The 19,201-nt window shown below is 39.9% G+C and overlaps 1 protein-coding gene across 4 annotated transcripts in view; it reads left to right on the top strand.

Moving 5' to 3' along the window:
- Nucleotides 1-19,201, top strand: part of TRPS1 (transcriptional repressor GATA binding 1) — a 210,658-nt gene that overhangs the window by 20,247 nt on the left and 171,210 nt on the right. For 3 of the 4 annotated variants that reach the window (XM_042869972.1, XM_042869971.1, XM_042869969.1), the window contains exon 1: nt 16,208-16,334. The exons of the other annotated variant lie outside the window; for it this stretch is intronic. In XM_042869972.1, the coding sequence (XP_042725906.1) occupies nt 16,298-16,334 (37 nt within the window). In that variant the 5' untranslated portion in view covers nt 16,208-16,297. Of the gene's footprint in view, nt 1-16,207; nt 16,335-19,201 lie in introns of those variants that run through there. 4 annotated transcript variants of the gene reach the window in all.

Below are 19,201 nucleotides of genomic sequence, written 5' to 3'. Positions count from 1 at the left end.
GTTACTTCTAAAATATGTGATAAACCAAAACAATTGGATGAACAATTGTACAGTGAACAAATCACATGTGTAATTCTTTGTTTAAATTAGTTTTAAATGCAAAGCAGGTTTTGTAAACGTCTTGCTTTTTTCTTACTTGCATACCTCGGGCATCATTGGACTGATGAGCAATACTTTAAAGAGATTTTTAATGGTTTTTAATTTAATTCCAGCTTTCATAAACCCTAAAAAATAAAAGCAAAACAAAAAACAAACAAAAAACCCCGATTTATTATCTAGTAAATACAAAACATGGAACAAAATCTGTAATATGTATCCACATAAAAACGTGTAAGTACAAAAGATTGTGTTGTATAACTGCTTAATTAAGTGCATATAGGTTCAATGTACACAAATTACTATCCAAAGGAAGACTCCTTCCTTTGATAGAACTTCATTTAGTTGCAGCTGACATCTTACAGTGATTATTGCCTGGGTTGTCGCTTTTCAGAATCACAGTGAAAACATAAATAATTCTTTTAACCTCATTGTTTTGTGTATGTTGAAGTCTTTGGCGTGCCAATTTAAATTGTGACTAAAACTGGTGATTTGTAAATTGCTGTGATTAAAGTCTGTGTCTGTGTAAATAACCATCAGTGCACATAGCACAGTGAGTTTAAGATATACTGTGTACCTGTTCCTCTTTGCTTTTAGAAGGATTGGGCACAAAACTGAGTTATTTCATTAAATCAGCAACGTGGCGCATTTATTAGGTGGTTTGTAGCAGAAATACTGAGTGCTATTTCCAGATTGCATAAACATTTTTGTGTTTTCCAGATATCCCTTAGCTGAGGTATTGCTTTAAGAAAAGTTGTTAGTGTCGTATCTTCTTCCTTTTGAGATCTTCTTCTTCATTCTGAGATCCTGAGCGGGTTTTAAATCCTGATCTTCCAATTCTGGGACTTGCAGAAGTTTAGACAAAATGATTTTTGTAGTAAGTGAAAATGCCAGGGGGAATGCCGGCCTGCAGTTAATATCTTGAGCAAAGGCTGTGGAAATAAGGATGTGTGTTTTGAGATGAACACATTCATTAATTAGAGAGCATTAAGAAAATAAGACCAAATCTAGAAGACCTCTTGTAATTAATCATGGTTTTGTCTGAATAAAATCTGCCTCTGTCTTCCTCAGCGGCAGTTGCAGTAATGGCTGTAAGATACTATCGGATAGAATTACCAAACTATGCTTGGTCTGAGCAGGCCTCAGGGCTAAAGCAGTGCCAAACGAAGACCCTGTACTACTGAGAGCAAGTGTTCAGCTGAGAACTATTAAGAGAAAGAAAAAGAAAGTTGTCACAGCTGTGTCCTTTTAAGGTCAACACCAAAAAAGAAGTTGATGGAGGGAGATGACTTACTGATGTAACTTAGGGCAAAAGAGATAAGCAATAAAAATAGTATTAGGTCTCTCCTTGATAGAGTGACTTCTGTCAGCTTACATAGAGAACCAAGTGAAAAAATGCACCATGTTAGTTACTGTGACAGTGAAGCTGATGCATCATATGGAAATTTGGTTGCAGCAATGGCACTGGGTTCTGGAGCCTACCTTTTGTTATTTAATTAAGAACGCGGGTAAATCGTCCAAGTACACTAGGACACAAGTAATTTAGCTGAAACAAAACACTCAAACTACTTGGTAGAAAGTTGGACATAAACCGTAGATAGCTTCTGGTGTTGTTTTTGTTGGTGATATCCTGCCTGGATGAGGTGTCCTGGTGGGAGTGCAGAGCTGGAGCTGGGTGTAGACTGGTTCGACACCTCTCTCTCTGGTTTCTGTATGGGATGGCAGTTTTTGTGTGCGTTTTAAAGATGTTTGTAGTCAGTGTGAACTAATAACAACTTTTCTTCTCTGAACTCCTGTGTAACACAGTGCTCCAAATTCCACCCAGTGTAGCTTCTGCTGTGTAATACAAAAGCTGAATATCATTAGCATATCTTATAGAAGTATAGTTTCAAAGCATTTTAATGACAAGGAAGGCATTATAATCTTCCCTTACGTGTTATTTAATGAATCAGTTTGCTTGCAATAATGATTTCACTTTTCTGAAGGCAGCACTTCCATTTCCTGGCAGATAGAGATTGTTTTCTGATGATTTTTTTTTTTCCTGCCAAGTCTTTGTAAGCCCTCCTTCCTTTATGCACAGCTTACTTTCATTCACTCAGACGATCTTTGATGGCTTACCTCTCCACCTGACTTTCTCCCCCTGCTCTGAGAAGCACTGCAGACCAGCAGGAGCCTCGTGTGTGAAAGCAGCACTCTGGTGCTTGGGTAGAAAAGCCTCTGGTGAGGAGCTTCTGCACGGTGAACTGTGGGGCATCTGTGGGCTGAGGAGGAGAGCATGGACAGATTTGGGCTCTGCTGTGAGTTTCTTCAGGTGTTTGACTTTGAGATTTTTGTGGGACTCGAACTAATTCACCCCATGTGCCCAGTTATGGTTCCAGCCCTGGCAGGGAGGGTTGCAGGATTTCCATTGGCAGATGATGGAACGGAGCTGGGCTGAAAATGTGCTGCAGAACACTCCAGAGGAGAGAGCAGCTTCTGCTATCTAAATCATTGAGAATCGAAAAACCCTGCATGTTACCAAAGGAAAAAAATATGTATCTCTGTGTTATATCAGACAGAAGGGCATGCCATATCGTGGCTTATCACAAAACACTGGTTATAGCAAAGAATATGGATCATAAATAAGTGCATACCTAGGTGGATTTCGCTGTGGAGGGGAAAAAAAAAAAAAAAAGTGATACTGGTATGTCATGCTACTGTGGGGAAAAAAGAAAAGACAGCAAATGGCATGGTGTTTGCTAAAGCAAAACAGTGTGTGAAGGTTGGTGAGGCCCAAATGAAGCCCATAAAATGCTTTTTAGGAACTGTAGGGATTGTGTTGGTCAGTTTGACCACAGAAGGCTTTTCTCCTTAGCCATCTGTTGCCATCTTTGTTTTTCTATGGTGGATTCTGTGAAAAAAAAAAAAAGAGGTGTTAGAACAAGTTAGAAAGATGGGATAGCTCAAAGAATGAGCAAGGTGACGGACAGAGAAGTGGGAGGAAAAGCTTGTGTTTGCTTCAGCTGGAAAAGAAACAGACATCATCTTGTATCTCTTTGGTCCTATCCAAATAGGTTAATTTCAATTGAAAACTGACATTCAGAATTTTAACACATTTTGTCCTACAGAAAAGGTGGGGGGAGAAAAAAAAAACAATCGCTTTTAGTGACCAACAGTCTTTACTTTTTGGTCATTTTTGGAATGAGGGTGTAGTCAGAAACTGCCCGAACTCTCTCCAGATGTGTTGTATCTGTAGATCTCTGTCCCACTCAGTGTACACAATCTACTGAACATAACTCTGTAGTTTTACTTCTTCTCCACTGCTAATTGTGGCTGTCATTGAGTTGTAGCGGCAGAGCAGCACGGGGAGCTCTGAGTTACTTTAGTTTATATTTTGTGTACCTATCTAGAGGACTCAGGAGTTGCCTTCCTAATGACTAAAAAGCACTTGCATTACAAAAAGGTGTGCATTGCCTGTGTGGAGTGTGGCACAATCACGCATCAGTGAATGGTAAGACGGATAGTAAGTAAGGACTTGCCTTTTTTGTGACAAGCCTTGATAATCGGTAATGCTGCAGTTTATCCTTTCTGCCAAAATAACAAACACTATTCATTTTGTATTATATGCCCATGTATATAGAGAGAGAATATTTTATTATCTTGTATTTTCCCTGGAGATGGGAATTACTGTCATTTTAAGACTGTTTACTTTAAGGAAATGCAGAAAGTCACCTTGAAAATAAATACGTTTAAAAAAAGTAGAATGGAGGAAAAGAATAACCTTTTTCTTATCTGCTTTCAAGAAAACAGTGCCCTTGGCATGTGCTTTTTTCTTTTTTTTTTTTCTTTTTTTTTTAAGGAAGAGTGGTAAATCTGTGCATACTGTGAAAAAGTGGATTTGTGTATGCTGTGCTGAAGTACTGTGGAAATTCTTAGCTCTTTGAACATCAACCACACTATGTAATCCCTTTTATAAAGTGACCCACCTTTGTCCTAAAATTAGATAGGTTTTTATTTTTGCCATGACTGCGTCTGGTGGAAGGATGTTTCATAGCCTTAGTGCTTTGTCAGTTAAAACTCTTGCTTCTCATTTTCAGCCCAAAATTAATCATGGTTAGTCTATTTGTTCTTATGCCAACATGATCCAAAGCTTTTCCCTCCCTAATATTAACCTGCTGCTAGCAATTTTGTTGCTAGTCTAAATGAGCTTCACTTCAGATACTTGGAGACAGTCCTATCTTCTGCCTCTTCATTAATACCAGTTAAAATTCATCTTTTTTTAAACATCATAAATAGTTTTCTTAATTCAGTGTCATCTGTGATGTATGCATTGATTTACCTGTTTCTGCTGAAACACTTGCTTGGCACGTTTAATGCCTTGTGAAGTGTGTTTTTTGAGTGGTTTATAATTGTGATCAATTCTTTTTCTTTCTTAAGTAATTTGAGTTAATACAAATTACAGAGATTCTTATACCAGAGCATGTATTTGTTCTTAATACTTACACAACTTACAACGCAACGTTCAGTGGTTTTGTGTGTTATCTTAACACTAGTGCTGGTTGAAGATACCAGCAGTATCATCTACTGTCTTAGTACTTTCTGTATAAACTCACTCGTGTATTTCTCTCATTAAATCGTGGGATACAGCTGTATGACGTGAGGCGTTAGGCCCTGATGGACCAGTTCGAATGGAAGACTTGAGAATGAAGTAGTTGAGTTTCAGTCTCTGCCCTGTCATTTGGCTTCAGGACCAGACTCCCTTCTTGATGAGCATAAGAAAAGCAGTGTAAATACAGCCACAATATGGCTGTTTTGAAATGGGAGCTGTTAGCATATTATGCTGCTTTGCTGAGGTCAGAAAGGAAACCATGGTTAGAGACATTTCCCAGCCCTTGGCTGCCTGTCTCATGAGGACTTCCCTTCCTCTCTTTTAATAATTTACTGTTTTATTTAAGGAGAAAAAAGAAAAAAGAATGAAAAAACAGGGCAGAAAGCCTCTCCCTATGTATTGGTTGTAGGAAGCAGAGGTTGACGAAGAGCAGTTGTCTCTCTTGTTCACCAAGTCCTGATGCTGTGTGTGCTGTGCTTCCCTTCTGCCTTTCACTTGGGTTTCTGCTGATGGAGCCCAAAGCATGTAGGGGAATGGTGCCAAGCCTGATTTTCTGGGAGCTGTGAAGGTGTTCAGTGTCCCACGGTTGAGATATAGCCATGAGCTGATTTTGGGTTTTCTTGTAGAGCCAAGCAAGTAAATGCCAGCCTGTCTGCTGCAGGGGTTGCGTATTGTGGTACGAGCCGATAGACGCTGTTGATTAATCTCTTGAACATTCCTTTGAGAATTCAGTTTCCATCAGTGCATTTTAATAATTTTTTCATTTTCACCTCTGTATATTCATAATTAAAGGAAGCAGTTCATCCAGCAGTAGAAAGAAATCCCTGTCTGGTTCTTTCTTGTGGGCTTCTAATTTCCACATTGCACAGCACTGTTTTGGCGGTGTGGGCTTTTACAGCGGTCATCTTTTTGCCTCGTCATGCTGCCTAAACCATCGGCTTTTCCTCACTTCTTGAATCTCGGTGGTGGGTTTGCTTTCCAGCTTCAGGTCAGCCTAAGACATACTGCCTTTTTGCCCTAATGAAATTGACTTGTGGGGCTGTGAATTCAGGATAAAATGTAGAGATCTGCAGGAAGCGATTAGCAGCTGGTTACTGGTGTAAAGGTTAATACCTTATGACATTAAGATTTTTATCAGCATGTACAATTAAATGTACGCGAACAAAACTCCTAGGCTTTGCACTCTTGCTGTAGCAGAAGGAAAGGATGGTATCCTCTTAAGGCAGCTGTGCACAGCAGCATCACATGTGGCACTGTTCCTCTTGTTTCTATTCCCCACTCCTGCCTTTACAGGGAAAAAGATAAATCTCTAAATCCAAATAAGTCTGAAGTCTGCCTGTGCAATTCTCAGGACAAGTGAACTGCTTAGTCTGCAGGCTGTAACCTTCATTCCACCAACTGCTCTAGCTTTGCTGTTTCTCAGGAGTTTTGAGTGGACACTTTTTGTATGTTTTTGTTGCTGCATTTAATATTTTCACAGAGTTTCGGAAGACTAGTTTTTCTATAATGCATCCTTGTTTTCTTCTCCAAATGTTATGTCGGTGATTTGCAGTCGTGATTCAAATCAAAACATGAAACATTAGACGTTGATATGGCAAGCTGTTAGAAGCAGAGGAGATGGCGGTTTTCACTAATAGCAGAGTCTGTTCAAGTGTGTGCATGCTGCCCAGATCACAGTACTCTGTGGATGTGTACCATTACCCTGGTGCTACTACTGGTAATGTTTTAGGTAGACAACATTTGGTTTGGGCTAAACCAGCCCCACTTTTTCTGCTGGGCTTTGCAGTTCCCAAGCTTCCTGTTCTTCTAGTGCCCAGTCTCATGGGGCTGTGGGCAGCTGCTCCATGTGCTGGCAGTGTTGCATGGGCCACAACTGGGAATCCTGCAGAGCCCACTGTGCTGGGGGAGCAGGGCTGCCAGTTGGTGCCCAGCCTTTAATTAGCCTGGTGCTAGGATTGTCCAGCACTAAACTTCAGGGCTGGAGTGAAACAAGCATGCCATCTGGTGAGCAGGCAAACGGGAGCGGTGTATGGTCTTGCTGCTGCAGGCGGAGACAATGTTAGGAGCCTGTGTTCATAGTGCTGGACAAAGTACTTCAGGTTTGTGGAAAGTACAGAGCTGCAACAGTCTGGACATGTGATAGGATGGGAAATCAGCTGGTTAAGATCTGAGAGTCATAAGGAGTAACTGGTATTATTATTGAAGGGTCAGGCTCTGTCAAGATGCTGTGGGATACAGTAATGTGAGGGGTTATTTAAAATAAGGCTCAATCCCATGCTTGGTTTGGCCACTAGATTCTGATGCTGAAGAAGACCCAAATATTAGCTACTTAACATATATGTAACTTTGTGTGTTGTAGTCTCTGTTTTTTATGCATGTATACGCTCATCCTATTATCTACATACAAATGGTTATGTGAATGCTGTCTTACAGTAAGACTTTTATCTGTGTGATGTTGGGCTGTTCTCGTTACTCACGAGAAGAATCCACTGAGAAGTTATGAAAATCATTTCTAATTCCTGTCGTGTTCTTTCAATACATACTGTGAACAAAAGAATTGTTTAGGAGATGCATGAATGTAATTTGGCTCTGATTTCCTCTCTGTCTTCTTGTAAAGCAAGGCATCTTTGTAGCATAAATCCAGTTGTACCAGATTTCCAGGGATAAAGAAATTTATAGCTGATGCTGATTGCCCCCAAAAAGACTATAACTATTGTGAGATATTCTCTACAGAAATATCACAGTTTTAGGTCCCATATCAGTTCATCAAGTAATTTTAGGAGCTGGATTCCCTCCTGATTGCTAATAGTACAAAGATCACTTTTGCAGCCTTATGTCTTGTGGTTTATCAGATCAAACTGTTGCAGGAGTAATTATTTACTCTTGACTAGACCCATTTTGGGAAGAATCTGCACGCTGATGCGTGGCTGAAACATTTATCTCTTGGGTTGTTTTAAATAACAGTTGTGGATGTTCTGAAGCTATTCCTAGATTGGAAAATTAGAAGCAGCCCTAGCTGGGATTGATTGGCATGGGGAGAGCAAACAGCAACAGATTATTGATTGGGCAGCAGCTTTCTGAGCAAGATGACATGGTCTGTGCTCAGCCAACTGGCTTAGGTTTGGCAGTCCTTTCACTCAGTTGTGGTTATCTTGCCCCATCTGTGTTGGACTCTCAGCCTCTCCACCTAATTGGCTGTGTTAATTTGTAGCCCGCACCTTCAGATCTCAGGTACATCCCAAATTCCTTCGCACAAGTTGCAACATTACTTCAAAGAACATGCTGTTGTAGCCTCTGCAAATAATTTTGGGACTTTTTGTAGACTGAAAGATGCCAGTGAACCCAGAAGTTGCTTTAATAAGTTGCTTTCTTCATAAGTGAAAACAGGACAAAAGCTTTCCATTTTTGTGGGATATATCCCAGCGCAGCAAATCAGCCTGACATCGTTGCTGGATATTTCTTAAAACTGGTGAGGTGTTGGATTGGGGATTGAGGTGGCAAGAAGGCAGTGGAGGAGGAAGACAGGAGTGGAGAGGTAAGGGTCACTTGTAGGATGGGGGGTTGAGAATAAAAGTCTGTAGTTGTACTTTTATTAACTTCTTTTTTTTTTCCAAGATAAATTCTAGATCTATTTTTAAGGAAACTTAAAAATTGTTGGAAAAGAGTTGCAGTTAGTGTCTAGAGTATTTTAAAGCATATTTTAAATGGGAAAACAACTGTCCGCTTTTGTGCATTCTCTTTGGGCTACAGATTTCTATTTAATTCCTGTCTCGTGTAGCTCTTGTGTCTGTTCCACACGTTGCAGTGTGTGGATTCCGCAACCTATGTTCTCCTTATGTTTGTGGAAATTATGTATTTAACTCTCAGAAAAAAATCAATTTTCGAATCTTTTCTGTATGTGTTTTATTATCCTGGCAGATCATCAAGGTTTAAATTAAATTTCCGATGTCTGCATGGTCAAGGCTAATGTGAAGGCTTTTGGCACTAGCTCACCACGCAATGAGGAATGAAAGCCAGTAGAGTAAGAAGTCTCCTATCAAAAGCTGAAAGCTAGATTCATAAAATCACTTATGCAGGCATTATGAGATTTTCCCATAGAATGTTTTTGTGAGAGTTGGGCAAAAACTGATTCAAGAAGAGCATGATTTGCACTATATGTATTCATCCAGCAGTCAGCAGCTGAAATTGGCACCCCTTGCCATCTGTAAAGGAATATCAGCACACACGGCCCACAGCAGAGCTTGGGGGAGTCTCCTTGCTCTGTGCCCTCCTCTCCCCTCTCCCACCCAAATGAACTGGTGAACTGAAATACATGTTTCATAGTGAACATGCTGTATTTGATTCCTAGGGCCACTTGAAAAATGTTTCTTGGTTTTAAAGCATGTTCGTAACAAAACACTGTGATGAATAAGTTGCAAGAGTAGCTTTCTTGTAAGCATTTTACTTCATTCCTCAACTTAAAAAGAAATATAAATAATAGATAAAAGGGGCAAACAATAGATGCAGTACTCACAGTGAATCCATTTTCAGTTGCTTTGGTCGTTTTTTTGTTTTACTTTAAGAAAGTGTTTCTGACATAGTGTGGGGTCCGCGTGGTCTGTGCTGCAGCAGAGATCCTTTCCTAGGTAACGGGGATGCTTCCAGAGGCAAGGTAATTCACCACTGCTTTGGCTGGAGCTGCTACTGGGCTCCAGCGTCAGTTCTCTGATTTCTGACAAGTGGCCAAGATTTCTTGAATAGGCACAGCTTTCTGTTTTGTGTGGAGAACACACAATCCACTCTTTTGTTGTGGTTGCCACTGCTGTTGTTTCTCCCCCATTCACAATGCAGAGTGGGGTTACTTGTGCCGAGTGCAAAACCAGTGCCAAAATCTGACTTGCTTAAATTTAATGTGATGTTAATTTTTGTGATAGACGTAGAAAGTATCGGAGATGCAGTACGAATCCCCCTGTGTTATGACCTCCAAGTCAAGAGGCCGTACTGGTGATGAAAGTTTTATCTGTCATAGGAATACCAGGATGAGAGTTTACTGGATGATTCAACCCAAATGTATAAAAACTGTTTATATAGAGATTGCCAAACGTTTTCCATCGCTTTTCCTTTTATCTAAATTCTTGAATATATTACTAAATAAAGTAGTCTGTGTTTGGAATGTATGGCTGTGGGATATATGGAAACTCACAGCATGTGGGGGGAAGCGTTAGAATAGGGAAATACAATAGTTTTGTAAACTTTACGTGAATATAGGTACGTCGTATATAGACTCAAGATTCACTTTGCTGATCAAAGCATCCAAATAACTTTTGGATTTAATAATGTCAGCAATGAATGCTAATATATGGAAATTGAAAAGCATGGAGCAACAATAGCTAGCCACGCTTACCTGTATTACCCTGCAGCATGTAGATTTACATTTTTTTGTTTTGTTTTGAAATCGCTGTTTGGAAAATGCGTGTTCTTTTTCCCTTCTTCCATACTTCTGAATGTGGGTTCTCCTGAGCAAGCTTAGACAAGATTCAAACTAAACAATAGGGGAACATCAGAACCTTTGAAGGCTCGGCTTGGATAGGTACCCGAAGCCAAAGTCTGCTTTGATGTGCATGGGCTCAACTCCTTTTGCCCTCGGTTGCCCTGTCTTACCTATGTAACTTGTGTCTGGAAACTCTTGCCAATTTTTTTCTTTAAAAAAAAAAAAAAAGGACATTTTTGCAAACTCACGTTCATCTTAGTTCTAGTCTGGCTGGAAAAGTACTGCAATAATGCCCTCTCCGGTGGTGAGCTCACATTGCTGTTTCAGGTCCAGGTTGTAGTCTTCTCAATTTGTAGTTTTTATATAGCTGAAATTTCAACCCTGTTTCAGTGTGGTGTTTTTTTTTGTTTGGTTTTTTTTTTTTTTTTCCTTTTCTGTTTTTCTACCTCAAAGTGGAAAGAAAATCATTTGAACTTCTCTGGAATGTTAGCCGAAGATACACGCTTTCTGTTTCATCTCCTAAATAATTTGTAGTTCAATTTGACTGAAGTTTTGGGCTGAAGAACTTGGATGTCTTCTTTGTTGCATATAATAAGCCTCACCTAGCAGAGAAAGGAGCTGCGATTCTCATTCATGCTTCTCTCAAAGTCAGTGAGGCTTTTACCATTAGTATCAAGGAAAAGAGGATCAACCTCTTGTATGTCTAACGCAAAAGAAGGAATGAATCACTTGTAGCTATACCTGGTTGCTCCTGCCTGGGAGCCAGATCACCTTCATTCCTCACGCAGTGTAACGCTGTGCTTGCTTCTGCCAGCACACTCAACTCGGTTTAGTTCTGAGTCATTTGCAAACCCTAAACTCCCATTGTCTTCAAAGGACATTTGGATTAAAAAGAACATCGTGTTTACTCAGGCTGAAAAGAAATTGAAACATTGGAGATCACCACACCTTCCAGAAAGTTTGGAAAGATTGCTTTTTTACCTTAAGGACACGAATAGGGTGAATACGGGGGGGATGTGACGGATGGACCAGGAGTCCAGAGGACCTTTGGTTAATCCCAGTGCAAGAATGACACAAAACTCTAGTGGAAAGGATCAAATTGAAAATGCTGAAAATGTTTGCTCTTAATAGTTCATAATTAGATTGTAAATGTAGAGCTACACGATACCAGGATTGTCATAACGTTCAGATAGACACTGGATACTTTTATTGGAAGTGAGGATGTACAGATTTATTTAACAACAAATCGTAGAACATAAATGAGAGATAATTAAAGGATATAAGCCTTCTTACTCTTCAGAAAACAAGCCACTGTCTGAGTGTTGAGGATTAGCAGCGATTTATTTTCCACAGAGGTAGGCGATTCTGTGTCAGTCCAAAGACAGTGAACCTTCTTTGGAGGATCTAGTGTTGGCCGTTCTCCAGGGCAGCACACCAGGCTAAATGGACCTCTGGTCTGATCTAATAGGGAATGCTCTGCAATTCTCTAAAGAGTAACGACTGCAAATTAATAGAATAACCAGAAGACTCAGTGAGGATGGTAGGGCTTTTGTAGGAGGTGTCAGTCCTGGCAGAAGTCAGTTATTTCATTGCAGTAAGTAAATCAGGCTGAGTTCTCCCTGCAGTGCAATAACGACAGATTGGGAGGCATGCAAAGCAGCATCAATACATAAAAATTAAACTACTTTTAATACACAAAGCTGAGTTTAGATAAATGCAGAGCAGGGAAACAAAGGCACAATATTCTTTGAAAGTATGGCTTTTTTATGTTGTTTTGGAGACTAATTTCCATATAAATAAAATGTCAGCTTATCCTGTAACTGTCATGATAAATTGGAGCATTTAGGCTTTTGCGCAAGGTGCTCTTTCTGTACCTTATTAAATTACAGGATCTTGGTCTTTTGCCAAGTGCCAGGTTGAAGCTCTCTCTGCTGAAATGCAGGGAGGGATGTGGGCCTGAAAGTCACAAGGAACCAGCTTCAGTGCCGAGCTGAGAACCCTGCCTGCAAGTCTCCTGCAACACTCTTGTTTTCACATCTCTCTCTGTAGATCCTTTCATTTACTCATAAAATGTCATTTGTATTAATTTTCCTGTTTCACAGGGCCTTCCAGATTTTAACAGGTAATAGAGTACTTATAGATGCTGGATTGAAAGTGGAGGCAAAGCACATCTTTGCCTTCTTGGGTTCCAGAGGTCTGCTGGCAGCAAGCTCCCTGCATTGGACCACCAATAAATGCAGCGCTGCAAACTGCTGTGCTAAGGCTCCCACAATAGGAGAAACACTTGTGGAATTCTTGGTTTTGGGTGCTGGGTACTCTAATATTCCAGCAAGCATTGCCTGCTCAGATAAATCACCTTTTGGCTTTGCTTTCTCCTGAAAGCGTCTGCAGGCTGCTCCTAAACTCCCTGAAGTGAGCAAGTGTCTGCTTTATACCCATAGAAGGGTTAGATTTATTCCAGTGGCTGGATGACTACTAGTACTGTGCTGTGTTCTGAAGCATATGGTAATAGAAAAGAGCATTTTGAATTAATTTGCAGTGAGTTAATAAAGAGATTTATTTGATGAGAGCTGTTTGAAGGTGATGATTCTTAATAACTGAACAGGAGAGATGTCCAAAAATGAACCTGAAGAGCTTTGAGAACGATCAGGGTTGGGAAAGTAAACTTTAATAGGACTGAGCAAGCTTCAACAAAATACTTTTTTTTTTTTTTTTCTTTTTTATTTCTCTCTTTCTTGTAAACTGCTGAAAAAGAATTATGAGCAGCTCTTGGTGAGCTGGTGGTCAGGGACCACGTGGAAAGACCTGGAAATGCAGCAGGAGAGGGGATGTAGTGAGCACAACAGCATTTTGCTATAGGACTATAAGGCTATAAGAGATTATTTTCCTTCTTGCATTTTCTAGATTGATGAAGCTATCATGGCTTCAGTGGTGCATGCAGAATATAGAATATCAAGTAGGTATCTCGACCAAATGAAGCATCTGATCGTGCCAAATGTTACTGATACGAAGAGACTTGTTCTATTCTAATCAGTGACAGGCAGGAAAGACTGGCTTGTAGAAAAACATATATATAGCTTAGTAAGCACTTAATAATTAATTGCTCTTGCTTAGCACTACGGTGTGCTAGTCTTACAGCTTCCTGTGTGATGTATTTGAAGAAGCTGGGGAAGAGGTCTTACTTGAAGAAGGAATTGCTTGTAGTTAAGGTTACTCTGCCCTCCCATGGTTTAGGATCTGATTCCGGAGTTGCTTACTGAAAGTCTTTTTTCTTCTCTTCCTTTCTCAGCAGACAAAAGTGAAGATGGGAGCTTTGACCAGTCTTGCTGTGTCTTAGTCTAGGGTAGTTTGCATTTCATTTAGACCAGGGAGCACATTTGATAATTTTCAGCAGGAACAACATAGGAGAATTTCACCTGGATTATCCAGTGTATTTACAGATGGTGTTGATTACTAATTTTGAAAATGCTTTAATTAGAAAAGTCCAAAGCCTTTGAACTTGGGGCTATTCTGGTGGTCTCGTTGGCTTTCAGGTTGCACTGAGGGCTGCACAGAGTGCTGCTCCCCAGCTGGTAACACACGGAAGTTCTCTCTCAGGACATGACATTTTTGGCTTTGGAGCCTTTGCTCCTTACAGCTGCTCTGTTGTGGAGAGAGTGGGGAAAAGGGTGTAAGGTACGGGCTCCAGACGGGTTAGGTCTTTATGTGCGGGATAGAAGCAGATGCTTTGAATGCTGAAGGGTTTTTTTTTATATAAAGCACTGCAGACAGTCTTTGTAGCATATTTATGTGTAATAAGCTGGGTTTTGTTTTTTATCTTTTTTTTTTTTTTTTTTTTTTTTTTTTTTCCACAGGAAAAAAAAAAAAAGAGAAATTAAAACCACAGCAGTATTTTCCCATGCAGCTCTGTTGAGCATCCTGCAATCTCACATGATCAGCTGTCCTGGTGGGGTGGAGTGTGGGAAGGTGTCAAAATATGTCTCTCAATTTTTTTTTTTTTTCTTAAAAGGGAAAGCCAGATGAGTGCCAAAAGCCCTGTTCTCTTCTTTAGCCCTGCAGTAACAAACTACATGAGTGTATGTTATTAAGATGATAAGATTAAATTTCTAGCTACTAACATGCTATCACAACAGCAAAGGAGGATGAAAGATCTTGAAAAAATTATGAAAATTAGCTTGACGGTCTCCTTTTAATAATAAGATCACTCCTAACCCCAACAGACAGTGTAGGCTAGAATTCCACAGGGCTTTTTTGTGGTCCTAATGATTTTAATAATACTTTGTGCTATGTAGCACCTTTCATTAGAGGATCACAAAGTGCTTTACAGTCACTAATTAATTAAGCCTCACAACACTCCTGTGAGATAGGTAAGTATTAGACATATATTAAGCTGAGACACTGAGAGTTAATGATTTTTTGCTGCATTATTCTGGCAAAATGATGGATGTTTAAGCGCTGTACGTGTATTATATATGAGTATGTATTATATATGAGTGTGGGGGTGTGTAATATATATGAGTGTAAAAGTATTAATTTTACTATACCTGAACAAAGAAGCCCTACTTGAGTCTGTTGAATATAAATGTGTGTTTTCATTTAATTTGATGCTGCAGCATATTGATGGATAACATCACGGTCTTTTTAGGCCCTTGACTCAGTTTGCTGTTTGTAGACTTGTACAGATATTATTCCGCGGTGTATCACAAGATTCAGACCTCCTCATAAATTCTGTTGAAAAGAGAATATGACTAAGACTTGACCTAAACCTGCAGAGCAAGCAGAAGGCAGCAGCTGAACTGTTGCAATAGGCTTTGATGACAAGTCATCACGTTCAGTAAAAGTAAAGAGTAGAAACAGTGACCCACCGAGAGAGCTGATGATCAGCAGATAATTAGCTTTTGTATTCACCACACATAAAAAAACCGTTGCTTATCAGAATTTGCTTTTTTGCTTTCCTTTTTTGAACCAAGTGCACTAGTCACTATGGTAATTCATTATTGTGAATTAGAAACTGGTTTTAGTAGAGGATTCCACCTTCTGCTTCCAGGTACAAACTGATGTGACTGCAAAACAGAAAAATCTCTGTTAGATACAGGAATTGGGCAGAGGAGCCTTGCCTGGTTTTGAGGGAAAATGTATGTAGCTGTTAGTATTAGTTCAACTAGAAAATAGTTGAGGGTGATCATATCAGGTAAAACAAACCCACATGGTTTAAAGGATAATTTCAGCGTAAGGAAAATAAGGTACTAACCTCTGGATTATGGATGAGTTCTGCAGCCTGGTACACAAAGCTTGCACAGTTCAAGACACCTTTTCATTTACATCAAGCTTAGTGGTTGTTTTGTTTTTCATTTTGGAAACATGACCATTTGCGTGTAGTTAAGGCAGTTCTGTCCTAGCGTCTGCTCAGCAGTTGGCCTCTACTAAATGGCCAAGAATTTCGTTTGTTATTGTGGTGGCATTTTTGAGATGTGTCTGGTTACCCATTGGCAACTAAACTAATACCACTAAATTCATTGCAACTGGAGCTGTAGGCAGCCAGCAGGTGATAACTTGCAATTGCTGACAACAGAACCTGGACTGGAACGTTATTTGTATGCCATTTTCACTTCCTTTTAACCCAGTCCCTTTACAATAAATACCTGCTGATACATGTGAATTTTCACAACACTTTTCTACAGCATTTATCCAGCTGATTTTCAAAACTAACTTACAGCTCATTTTAAATTTACTTTTTGGTGGACTTTACAGTTTTTGCTTTGCTTTCTCTTGTGTGTGTGTGTGTGTGTGTGTGTGTGTGAGAGAGAGAGAGAGAGAGAGAGAGAGAGAGAGAGAGACTGTCTAAGGAGAGCTACGATATTTCTTATGCTTAAGGGAAGTAGAGAACAGACACTATTTGCATAGTGCCCACTAATAGATGCATGTAAATGTACAATAGGCATAACAATGTTTGTAAATAAAAAGCTTATTTTGAATACATAACTTAGGAAGGAAAACCTTTTTTTTTGTTTTGTTTTGCAGATATACAGATCAGCTCTCAAAATGTCTTCTGTGTCTTCCGTGCATCTTCTAAGACAATTGCATTAGCCTGCCTGCTAGTTGACTAATAGAATTAATAATTGTAAAAAGCACTCTAAAGCCACATGCCTTATGAAGTCAATTCTGGGTATGATTTTACAAGTATGTGATCCATTTTTTCAAGTGAAATTGTTAACTGAAAACATTCTTGGCACACAATAAAACATTGTGCAATCTGTTATTTGTCTTAGAAATAATAATTTCGGAGTGGCTATATTCTTTCTGTATGTAACTTATTACTTGCTAGGGGATGGTTTCTTCAATTTAGGAGTACTACAGATGTAGTTTTATTTACATAATATGTCTCTGAAAAACGATAGCGGTAGAATTTCAGCGACAAAAAAATACTGTCTTTTTTTTACTGTCCCCCTGAGTGGATATCAAGCAAATAAATGTCAGAAGGTTTTTCAGAAATGAAAAGTAAAAAGGGGAGAAAATCCTTTTCGGTTGAGCTTCGGAAAGTTTTGATGTTTAAATCAATGTTGTTGTCTTCTTTTTCACTCCCCGAGCGTAGAATACTGCATGAAAGAGCTCTGCAAGGCCATTTCTTTTCCCTCCTCCATTAATGTACAAGCATACGGTTATGTCAGGAAAATTTGAGCTAAAACATCTAGATCTGGAGTAATGTCTAGTTAGACTGTGTACGGTCCAGGTTTTTCTTTTCTCTGCTTTATGGGGATTTTTTTTCTGTCCTCTCTGACTCTTCTGCGAGTTGCCATGAAGATAGCAAAATCTCTAAACTTTCCTTATCTGCCAAAAATATCTATAACAAAAACATTTTAAAACATTGCATTCAGTCTTGTTTAATTTTGACTGAGGTAACAGCTACAATGTTTACTTTCTTGATTTCTGATTTTTCTTCACTGCTCACAGTCCAGGCTCCTCTTTCTGTCCTCTAACTGCCATGAAATGCATTTAACCAGTAGTTATTTTAGAAACAGTTTGAGTTGTTTCTAAAGATGAAACCAAGATGAAAAATACAGGCTTAGATGAACACCTACCAGAGATGCCCACCAGTATTTTTAGTGTGTGTCAACCAAAAGTATTCACGGATTCCTGCAGAGAAGCAGCAGTGCTGAAAGGACTGTCTTTATACCTAGAATTATATATGTGTGTATGTTCTTGTAGTAGGCTGAGTCTGTAGAGTAATAGTTCTCTTACCACAGCAGGAAATCCTTCTTTTCTCTTAGTTCTGAGTGACTTCATGGTTCAAAAGTTATTGGGGAAAAAAACAGTGAAATTCAGTGCGCACATATCCTGGTGGGTGTGGTTGATGTTAAAAGAGGAGGCACTTGCTTCCAAAGCATGTGTGCCTCCTACAATGAGGAATCACAGAGGGCATTTAAGAATCCTATTAGGACCACACGGAGTGTCAAGATTTCTGTAATAAAAGCTGGCATTCCGTGTGAAAGCCATCTCACTGCAGCCCATGCTGCCTGTGGATCGGCTCAACCACAAAGACAACAGAGCCAGCCCAAGAGACAAGTTGAACACTTCCCTTAAGAAGTTGTCTGTTTTTATCGACGTAACATACAGTGCCCTTTCATGTGGAGCAGATGTAAATAAGAGGATGTACAGACGCCTGTTCTTTTATTTTTAACCTCTGTCCCCAGCCGTACTTCTCAAAGTACTGTTTTGAGAAGGTCATCCTCAGCTTTCAAAGGTCTGGATTTAGCACCATTTGGAGTGCATCAGTGCTGCTCCTAGAATCACCAGGTGGTCCTCCCTTCGCAGAGCTATAAATACATGCATACATACATCCATATACTGCCTCCGCACGTGCCCAGTGACGGCGGTCCTGGGACTGGGGCTTCAGTCTGCAGCTTGCATCTTGTGTGTGGTTCTGCAGGCTGCTGCCACTGGACCACACGCAATTTGGCAAGGAGAGGCATCCATCATTGTATACAGCATTGGCAAAGATAAGAGCATAGAAAAAGTTGTAGCACATCTGTCTTCTGCCCATAGCTAGCATGTGAACACAAATGGATCAAAGCTGCTGGTGGTGAATATCAAATCCAGAACCATGCAGTGGAGAGTGAAGGGAAGTTTTAGATAATTTCTTTTTCTGAGTAGGCTGGGGAAGGTGAAGGTTTGTAGCGCATCAGGAATTTGGCTTACTACCTGGTGTGTTCTGGTTATTTGTGTCCCACAGTGTCCCCTGTCCAGCTAGCAGCTCATTCACTGGTGGCAGGCTGCTTCCTTCTCTCTGCTCCTCGTTGCTGTCCTCTCTGAGCTCTGCTAAGTGGATGCGGCAGGCATGCCTGCACAGTCAGCAGCGGTGGCCTTGTCTGAAAAGTGGGGCTGAGCAGAGGGGCTGGCGTGATGGGATCCATGTGGGTTCCAGGTGTTCTCTGGGTAGATCCCTGTGCTGCAGCACAGCCATGTCAAATGTCTGGGTCCAGGCCAGTAAAATTTTATTGACAGCGGGCTTCCTAATAAAGTTAGTTTCTCTTTGTTTGGCAAATAGAACTAATTACATGAATAATGGACTGTGGGGCCAGACTCTTGAATATCCATATAATCCTGTCTGAAGTTTATGGGCAGAACAAGGGCGAGCTTTTGCTATAGAGAAACTGATACCTGCTTAGGAAAAATACTTTCTCTGAAACCTCAAAGTTGCTTGCTCTCCTAAATCTGTTTCCTTTATAACTTCAGTGCTCCTGACTATGTCTTGTAGGTGTATTTTTTGGGTAGGCTATGTATTATGTGCTTGAACAGTATGTGGGCATTAGTCTACGAAGGCTTATTTTTGATCTTAGTTTTTAAAACACGTTTTAAAGGAAATATTTATTTAATGTTAATTCTGCTGAACTGTTATTGTCAGAAAACGTAATGAAAGATGTAATTCACTCAGCAATGGAAGTGTTTTCATAGGCTTTAAAGTTCTCTTAGTTGAATTAAGTCTCGTGACCATTTTTTTTAATGCAGAGTTCCAGCTTGCTATGTAGACTAAAAGCCTGTTTGATAAA

This window comes from Lagopus leucura, unplaced genomic scaffold (genome assembly GCF_019238085.1).
Source record: "Lagopus leucura isolate 7727_CA_CO unplaced genomic scaffold, USGS_WTPT01 Super-Scaffold_100002, whole genome shotgun sequence".
Taxonomy (NCBI): domain Eukaryota; kingdom Metazoa; phylum Chordata; class Aves; order Galliformes; family Phasianidae; genus Lagopus; species Lagopus leucura.
Note: the sequence above shows the minus strand (reverse complement) of the source record. Positions and strands in the feature narration are given on the sequence as shown.